The sequence below is a fragment of the Dasypus novemcinctus genome, chromosome 5 (assembly GCF_030445035.2).
Source record: "Dasypus novemcinctus isolate mDasNov1 chromosome 5, mDasNov1.1.hap2, whole genome shotgun sequence".
In the NCBI taxonomy this organism is placed as follows: domain Eukaryota; kingdom Metazoa; phylum Chordata; class Mammalia; order Cingulata; family Dasypodidae; genus Dasypus; species Dasypus novemcinctus.
Window position 1 is genome coordinate 117384668 of NC_080677.1, and position 9974 is coordinate 117394641.

Consider the following 9974-nt stretch of genomic DNA (forward strand, 5'->3'; position numbering starts at 1 on the left):
TCTGGCTAAATGGTGATGCAGGTACTCAAGCAGGATGTTGTAAACAGAAACATAGTCCTCAGCTGTGGGACAAAGTATAAACAAGAAATAGGCAGAACTTTATTGATAGTAAATGGAAAAGCCCAACTTAGATGGATAGGGAATGGATAAGAGTAGCAGCTTATTTAAAGGAGGTAATTAAATTCACTCCTTCAATAAATATTTATCCAACACCTAATGAGGAAAAAGGGCAGGATTCAAAGATTCAAACAATAAAGTGCAGTTTCTATCTTCAAGGAGCCAACAACAGGGCGGCGGACTTGGCCCAGTGGTTAGGGCATCCGTCTACCTCATGGGAGGTCCGCGGTTCAAACCCCGGGCCTCCGTGACCTGTGTGCAGGCTGGCCCATGCGCAGTGCTGATGCGCGCAAGGAGTGCCCTGCCACGCAGGGGTGTCCCCACGTAGGGGAGCCCCACGTGCAAGGAGTGCGCCCCATAAGGAGAGCCACCCAGCACGAAAAAAAGTGCAGCCTGCCTAAGAATGGCGCCACACACACGGAGAGCTGACACAACAAGATGACACAACAAAAGAAACATAGATTCCCATGCCGCTGACAACAGAAGCAGACAAAAGAAAAGGACGCAACAAATAGACACAGAGAACAGACAACTGGGGCGGGGGGGGGGGGGGGCGGGTAGGGAGTAGGGGAGAGAAATAAATAAATAAATAAATCTTTAATTTAAAAAAAAAGGAGCCAACAACAAAGCTGGGACTAATAACAGTTATTGAACTTAACACTGGGTAAGGTCCTGGGCTTAGTCATTTACATAAAGCAACTCATTTAATCCCATTAAACAACCTTTAAAGTAGGTATTAGTATTAACCCATTTTATAAGCGAATACACTATGCTTCAAAAGATTTATATAACTCACCCAAGGTCAGCTGGAAGGTGCTAGGTTCAAATACTAATCCATTCCCAGAACAAATAATTATAATTCAGTCCTAACAAAGCTGTTTGAAAGTACTCTGTGAGGACAGGGAAGAAACAACCACCTATTACAGAAAGAGGATCCTTTTGAGCTCAATACTAAAGAGGAATTTGCCTGGTGAACAAGCTAGAGATGAATTATGAGGGCATTATGGGCAAACAGGCAAAATTTTATATGTTTATTTATTTCGTCTTCTTCTACACTGCATTGATTTGTTATGCCTTGCAATAGGTTCCAACCAGTTAGAACAGTCAGAAATTACATTTAAAGGAAATGGAGCAAATTACATTTTAAAGGAAAATAAAGGTCTAATGGCTTAGAATTTGTTTCACTCCTGATCTTACTTCCTCAGTTATCTATTGCAAGAAAAGCTCACATAGCGCCATTCATTGCAATAACTACTGTCCCAAAACTACACCTATGGATGGCGTCTCAGAAGAAATAGATCCAGTGGGATCCAGTGTTACCAACGCAAACTCACAAAGAAAGAAAATGTCGCAGCCCCACATGTTGGCAATGGTCCTTCCAGAGGCCTCCTGTTTCACAGGGTGAGTACCTCTGAGCGCAATTCAAGAATTCCTCGGGATTTTGCAGGGAATGTGTATCCTAGATCCCAGTCAAGAAGAATGTAGAGGGTGCAGCAAGCATGGATCTTCACTGGGAATCCTTATTTTTTTTCAGATGAGAAAGTGAAGTGTTAGAAAAAGGTTATCTCTGGTCTAATTAAATCTGGCCCCATGAGACAATGCTGATGTTGCCACAGGAGAGTTGAATACCTGCAATGCTCTCTTCAAGTTCTCCATCCCCTGATTCTACCAAACCCAGTGCTGTCATTCTCCCATGTAAAAATCAAGCCTCTGAAAGAGCAATTAGAGTAGGTTAAAGGACTGTGGCCAGTAGTTACATTGAAAACTTGTCTGTTTTATTTCCTAATTGAGGAAGTCAACACTTAGCCAATACCTAAGTAATTATTGAAGAAGGAAATATTAAATTAGAAACAAGATTTTTACCTGATCCAAAAGTCTCTAAATATCTAGCAAAGGAAGACACTTCAAACTTGATGTTAGGGAGAAAAAAACTTCCATCCATATACCATTTTTTTAAGGAGGTACCGGGGATTGAACCCAGGACCTTGTACCTGGGAAGCGGGCACTCAACCACTTGAGCCACATCCGCTCCCCATCCATACACTTTTGACTGACATGAAAGTAAGAACAATGTCCATGTCATCCTACCTGACTTCCAACTCCCCAGTCATCTCTCTTATAGTGACAAAATCTTGTTTTGCAGGACAAAACACCAAATGTAAATACTATGTTCTTTTCACCAACTTATAAAGATTAACAAATTCTTTTTCACCTGGTGTCCTAATCTAAGATTTTTAAGAGTCCTAGCTCCTTCTTCTTTCTCATACAAAGAGCCCTCTGTAAGGAAGGTCTGGTTATTTCCCTCTTGATTTCTAAGCACAGAGACTGAAACACAGGTAATAACATCTCATAAGTAATGGTAACTTTCCAGGCTGTCTTACAAGCAAAATCATTCTGTGCTACTCAAGTAGGTATAGACATACCAGTTCTTCACTAGATCAAGGTTCACCTACACAATATCTGTAATTTCAAAAGGCATACAAAAATGCCAACATGGGTAACTTCACAGAGTTGACAGGTATCATGTAGGTGGATATTTTCTGACTCTCATGAATTTATATACATATTTCTGAAATAGTAAAGGAGTTCATTAAAACTATTTATATAGCCAAAGGGCCAATGTTCAAAGAATAAAGTATCAAAGAGATAATACATAATGGCCAATGGTATATGAGAGATGAGATAAAAAGCCAGCTCATATTACACATGCACATGCACACATACACATGGTGGAAGTAAAAACCTAAAAGGACTGTTTAGGGAAGCAGCAAGATATGGTCTAAAGAGAAAGTCCTTAGAGTCAGAGCTGTGTTTAACTTCAGTTTCCTGATCGAACTCAATGCTTCAGGTCCATTTTTTAAGATAGATATAATCAAAACCACATCATAGGACTGGCATGAAGATTAAATAAGATATACAATATACAATAAGATAGCACAGTGTCTGGCACATAGAAGACAATCAACATCAGTTATTTTCCCCTCCCTTTCCCCTATGTGTTCCTGAGAGTTAACTTTTCTAAAATTTTCCTGATTTAAATTGGAATTTCTTAACGTAATAAAAAAAAACAGTTCCTACACATTATATAGTCATTTGCACATACGTATCTGTTGTAGCACCATAATTTGCAAAGAAAAAGGAAGTAGTAATTTCAAGAGAAAAGTACTAGCTCACTTGCACTGCCTTCTAAAACCTTCAGCTTTACAGTCTAGAGAGACTATTTGCTCTAGGGGAGCAAAATCTGAAATAAAGGAAAAATTCTCATGGGGAAATGGTTTCCCAAAAAAGCCAAGAAAGAAAAGATAATGAGGAGAAATCTAAGGGTATATAAAGGAATTTATTTCACTTAACAAAGTAAAAGTCGAGCAAAATGAATAATCTGCCTCCAGAAATGGTTATTTAAAGCCTTTTTGTAAAGGGCTCTGGTTCCTAAAAAGACAGGAGTCACTGCATATGCCCACCCACTCCTCATTTAATTTTAGACCCTGGCTTATGTTCCTTAGCAACAGAAGGAGCAGATGAGACCCCCTACTCACTCACACACACACACACACACACACACACACACATACTCACACACCCTCTCCCAAAGCCCCCTTCTTTCCTGTCAAGTGTCATTTCACAAATATCCATGTTCTTCAAAAGATATTTTTTACTTACCTGCAAATCTCCACTTCCCCACCTCAAATAATCCCCTTTCGATGAGCAGCCATACTTCACACTGTCACTGAACCCTTTCACTTGACTCCATTCTGAGGGCTTCCTGACCCCTCTCCATTTACTCCTGCCAGTCACTGCCTTCAGGTGTGCCTCAGAAACGAGGTGGTAAGTCCTCACTGAGGAGCCAACACTAACTCCAGCCAGAAGCTGGCTTTTCTTTCCAGACAATTCATTAACCCACCAGCAAAACTGTCAGGCCCAGCTGCATCTGAGTTCAGGGCATATGGCCACCATGACAATTGTGTAGGCCATTCACCATGCCTCTAAAATAATAATAATAATTATTACTATAATCAAAATGAGACCCTCTCCAGGTTAGTCAGGACAAACATGTTCTGGATGAAATCATGTCCTTTCTCACTGTCATTCCGTTGACATTGGGACTGCCTGACCTTGTTTGTTTGGGCACTGTTTGCAGTTCAAAGATCAACTGTTTAGACTTTGGGAAAAAAACAGGGTAGAAATCCTCAGATATTAGTGTGCTTAAGCATCTCCTAAGGAGCCTGTTAAAAGTTTCCACCCACAGAGCATTTGATACTGTTAGTCTGGAGTGGGGGCATGTTTAACCAGCCACCTAAGTGGACTCTGATGCAAGTGGTTTGCTGAATTGGAGATGGTAAGACTTTATTTAAAAGGAAATGATATTCACAGAGTAGGATCCACTTCTATGGATTGTAAGGCAGACACAGTATTATTCCCCTATAGAAATACGCTGTCTGTGTCCATGTCTTTGTATGTGTACACACATACACACACATTTGTGAGCATGCAACCCAGAAAGCCGTGGCTCCACAGAGTACACATTTCCAGGAGGAAGACTCTGAGAACGGCCCCTGACAAGAGGCAAGCTGAAATGATTTCCCTTGCAAACTCTGGCTTTGTAGCCTTCCCAATGAAGGGTCTGGTGAATACCAACAACACAGGAGCATTTCTCAGCCCAGGAGCACAGACCCACAACGTGCTTCATGTAGTTACCCCCACCCCCACCTCACAGCTGCTAAATTAGGCTGAACACAGTCCCCATTCCCCTAAGAGCCAAACAGGAGATAGTAACTAGGAAGTAGAACTGCTTGTGTTCTAGCATACCTCCCTAGAGCTACACCCTGTCTATTTTTAGAAACCAAAAATATAAAGAGAAAGATCCATTTGGTCCTGATCTGTGTGAGTAACTAAAAGAGCAACTCAGGTGGGAAACTCCCTCAGCACACACTGAACAAGGAATGCAAGCACAACAGGAAGACTGATTGAAGGAGTCAGCAGAAGTCAACACTAAAGACACAGGACGTGCCCTGATGACTGGGGCCTCCCGTCCAGGCAATGTCTATGGGGATCCCAATGATTCATACACAGGCCCCATAAATAAAACACACTCTCACAAACCCACACATCTCTTGTCATCTGCTTTTGCTTACATAACAGCACATGGTGTGACAGGCTTAATACTTCGTATGGTTTTCTGTAAGGGACTGCGTAACTCAAAAGAATTAGGGTCACAAGAAGGCTGTTAATGATCCTTATCTCAAGAAACACTCAGAGCCCTAGCAAAGGTAAATCTTTGCAGTTCTAAGCTTGTGTATCACTTCAACTTTAAATCAACAAGCAAGAGGGGAGTGCCATCAATTCTTTCTCTGCAACTCCCCCAACTTGTGTGTGTATGTGTGTGTTTGTGTATACATATGCACATACACACACGCCTAGGGATGAAGGGAAATCTAATGAACCCTCATTTCTCATTTTTGGATCCTGACACAATTTCAAATTATCTTTTATAAAGATTTGGTAGTAATTTAACCTACACTGTCCTTGTCTCCTAAATGCATCCATTCTTAAGTGCAAGCATGGTCCCATCTCGCCTTCCTCCCTATTTTGCCAGGGGGCTCCCCAGGAGAAACGGGAGAGCACGTGTACTCGAAACCCCTGTAACCAACTGCGTATCTGCAGACATAGAGCCACATCGGACCCTTGGTTAATGGGGGTTTTGACGCAGGTCCGACTTCCAGAAGGATTTCTCTTCATTAGTGTTGTTCTTTTCTGTCTGCCGGTGTGATCTCAGCTATCAAGTTAGTACCATTTCCAGTGAAATGTGGAAGGTAGGAGGAGCGGTTGGACGTGACACCGGCTGAGGGGCAACTTTGAGAACTACTCTTTTAAAAATGCAATGTGTCTATCTCTGAACCTTCCTCCTCACACACACGCACATTTTGTTGTTCTGACCTCAGAGACCCAGTCTTCTTTCCTGTTACAGAGGAAAACTAGGCGCGGGTAGCTTTCCTCTAGGCATAATGATGGAATGAGGAGCGAACACTCCTGCCGAAGAGGGAGTGGGAGAGCGGAGAGGGAGCCAGCCGCAGGGGAGCCCCAACTCCGAAGAAGCGCCTTTTGGAGGGAGAAACGAGTGGGTCTCCCGCCCCTTGGCGGCACCTGCCTCAGCCGCCTCGTCTCCCCGCGCCTACCTGTAAGAGACCTGCTTCCGGAAAGTTAAGTTCCTCAGCTTCTCCTCCAGCGCCTCGTCCTTCTCCTTCTGGCCGGCGGCCGTGGGCTCTTCCAGGGCAGCGGCCCCCGCGCCCGCTGCCCCTGCGCCCCGCGGGTCCGCGCCGCCCTCCGCGCCGAGGCAACAGCTGCCCGCGCCGCTGCCGCTGCTGCTGCTGCCGCCGGGCGCGCCCTTCTCCTCCCCGGCGGAGGAGCTGGGGTTCATGGCGACCTCCCCGCGGGCGGCGGAGGGAGCCCAGGCGGCGCCGCTGCGGGGGTCGAGGCGGCCGGGCGCGGTGGGCCGGCGGCGGCGGCAGGGGCCGGGGGTGCCGGGCGGTCCGCGCGCCGCTGGCGGGGGCAGCAAATGGCAGCCCCTTCCCGCAGCATCCATCCGCCGCGGCCCCGCACCGGGGCATTGTGGGAAACTCCGTGCCTCCACTCCCCCTCCCCAGCCAATCAGAGGCCGCCTCCCCCGCCCGCCGCCTCCCTGCCCGCTGAAAACCCGCGCCCTCCGGCTCCCCCTGGCCTTTCCCTCCGTCGAGAGCAAAGCCCTGGGCTGAGCCTGAGCCTGGCCCCGAGGCGACGGGCTGCGAGAGTGGGAGACGGGAGGGAGGGGAACAGCGGCCGCGGGCCTGGGGTGCGCGGGGCGGGAACACCGCGAATCCTGCCTGGAGCGCGCTGGAGGGGAGAGCGGGGAGAGCCCGCTGCGCCCCGGCGTGACGGGCGAGGAACTGAGACCTGCGAGGTGGCCTGCCCAGCCGCTCGCCCCGGTCGACGCAGTGCCCACCTCGGCTCCAGGTGCCCTGGTGCCCGGGCCGGCATTCTCCTCACCGCTGCTCCCCGGGTGTGGGGAGCTGGAGCGCGGCAGAAGCCGCTCTACGCGGGAAAAGCTGTGGGTGTTGTACAAGGAGCAGGATCTGTGCGAACCTTGGAGAGAATTTTTGCGCCGTGTATATTAAGGAGGGAGGTGTCAAGTTATTAAGGGAGGGGAGGTATATTAAGGTAGCGCTTCCCACCTCCTGTCTTGGGACTGGGGACACGTTCATCCCTGAATGTCCCCTCCCCACTCCCCCCCTCCCTCCCCCTTGCCTTCCTTTCAAGGAGCAGGCATCGCTAAACAGCTGTTAATTCGATTGTATGGGATCATAAGGCCCTCAGTGAAGCAGAAAAGACAGAATCCAGGAGCAAAAGGGAAGACAGGTTTGTGAAATGCGAGGGAAGAAGGCAAGGAGCGGAGGAGGGGCAGCCTAACCGACTGCTGCTTCCAACCACTTTGGACAGCACTGCTGAAAAGAACCCCAGCTGGCAGTCTCTACACAGTTTTTCTGTTCACCTTATCCCCGCACCTTCACTCCCCACTTCTGTTTCTAAGATTGTAAAAAATTCTCTGAGGTTTGAAGGGTGTGTTGTTTAAGACCCGCCTTTTTTTCCCCAATTAGGGGTTTCCTCCCATGAAATCTTAAGTATGCACGAGAAAATTGTATACTTAAAAATGTTAATGACCCTTATGTGTACCTGGTGGAAAGAGAATCAGCCACACCAGCGAGGACCGTGTGACCCCAGACAAGTTGCTTAATTTATTTCCCTTTATTTTCTTATGGCTAAAATTAGAAGCATGGTTCAAGTACCTCAGACCTCTCCCAACTCCCACATTCTGTAATCCTCTTCCTATGTATATTATAATAAGCTAAAGGTATCAGCATTTGCAGAGAGGCGTGAAGGAAGGTAATAACAGCTAATCGTTACTAAGCCCTCTGGGGTTTTTTTGTTTTGTTTTGTTTTGTTTTGTCTTTTTAACGTGTTGTGCTATGTACACACACCCATCTCTTTACATTTACGCAGCACCCCTCAAACGTGAGTAACTTTCCGCCTTTCTCAGGCATTTGCAACTAGAAAGTGATAGAGCCAGGAATCACACCCAGGCTACCTGGCCCTAGGTCCTTGTGCTTCACCCCTGTGCAGTGCACCCCATGTTCAGAAGGGTCCCAGGTTTTGATGCGTGAATATTTAGTACATCCCTAAGGCCAAGGAAACATCATCTTACCTGAATTACTGTAACAGCTTCCTGACTGTGTTCTCATCCCCAGCCATAACTTCAATCCATTCTCCAGCATGACCCACTCCCACAAATATTTCTGATATATCACTCCTCTACTTAAAAATCTTTCGGTACTGAAACATCGCCTTTGGGATTAGTTCAATCTCTTTCACTGGTGTTTAAGGCCACAGTGGTGGGTAGTGTACTATTCCTGCCCACTTTCCCTTCATGCTGTGATAGAGTGGCACTGAACTGCACTATGTACAAGTGCTACATGCTCTAGGCACTCTCCACTCCTGTTTTTGCACATGTGATTCTGCTGTCTCCTTTTGCATGCTTTTCCTATCCCTAATATTCCCTAAGTTAACTATGACCCTTCCTGTAGTTTTCAACTTAAATATCACTTCCCCCTAGAAACCTCCCTTGATCACCTTCTAAACTATAATAGATGCACCTCCAATAGGCTTCACTTGTACCATTATACTAAACTTGATTTTTTAATTGCTTATTACTTGTCTATCTCTCCTACATGTATGAGGAGGTTATATGTTTATCATTATATCCCCAGTAATTAGCATAATTGTGCATATTGTGGGCCCTCATTAAATGTTTCTTGACTGAGGAAAGAATCTATAAATGGTTTTCAACATATGAACATATGTTCAAATTCACTCCGTATAAAAGAAATTCAATTTTAAACTAAAATGCTTTTTTTTCCCCTAGAATAAACAGTTTAATGGTGTTGGTGAGGGGATAGAAAACCAACATTTTGGTGTAATTTAATTGACACAGCCTCTCTGATGGGAAATTTGGCAATATCAATCAATATTTGAAATACATAAGATAAGTGACATAGCAATTCTGCTTCTAGAAATTTTGTGTAAGTGTATACAATAATTTATGCATAAGGATTTATGCAGTATAGCCTATAATAGCAAAAGTTTGAAAATAACCTAAATGCTTGTTAATGTAGGACTAATTACCTAAATTATTATAATCCAGACTATGTGATTCTCTGAAGCCATTAAAAGGAATAAGTCTAATTGCTATGCCATCCATCTGCCCCATGGGATCTAAGCCCCTTTTCCATTAGAAGCACAGTAGACATCACCATCCCAAAATCCTCAAGACTGGGGAATGAACAATGGGCTAAAGTAGACTTATTATTATTCTACTATAGACTTATTATTCCAGCAACGGAAGAACTCTTATCATTGACGTAAATGCAACGGCCACCGGAGGTTCTGAGGGATGGGAGAGGGACGAATAGGTGTAATACAGGGGCATTTTGGGGACGTTGGATTTGTCCTTCATGACACCACAGTGACAGATACAGGCCATTGTACGTTTTGTCATACCTTACAAAATTGTGTGGTACAGAGTATAAACATAATGCAAACTATAGTCCATGGTAGGTTGCCATGTTTCAATATGGGTTCATCAACTGTAACAAATGTACCACACTGATGAAGGATGTTGTTAATGTAGGAAACTGTGGGAGGGGGAGGGATTGGGGCATATGCGAATCCTTTATATTTTTTATGTAACATTTATGTAATTTAAAGTTTCTTTAAAAATAAAAAAAATTAATTAGAAAAATTTGAAGGGAAAAAACTGATATCCTTAATAT

General features: G+C 45.0%; 1 protein-coding gene across 5 annotated transcripts in view; it reads right to left on the reverse strand.

The window, feature by feature from the left end:
- DGKI (diacylglycerol kinase iota) overlaps window positions 1-6717 on the reverse strand; it is a 501434-nt gene extending 494717 nt beyond the window's left edge. For 4 of the 5 annotated variants that reach the window (XR_009185891.2, XM_071215292.1, XM_058297427.2 and 1 more), the window contains exon 1: window positions 6291-6717. Coding sequence is in view for 3 of the 5 variants with exons in the window: in XM_071215292.1 (XP_071071393.1) it covers window positions 6291-6697 (407 nt within the window). In the remaining 2 variants the exon portion in view is untranslated. Of the gene's footprint in view, window positions 1-3777; window positions 4166-6290 lie in introns of those variants that run through there. The other variant, XM_004461659.3, reaches the window with a different exon arrangement.
- Between the last annotated feature and the right edge of the window lie 3257 nt (window positions 6718-9974).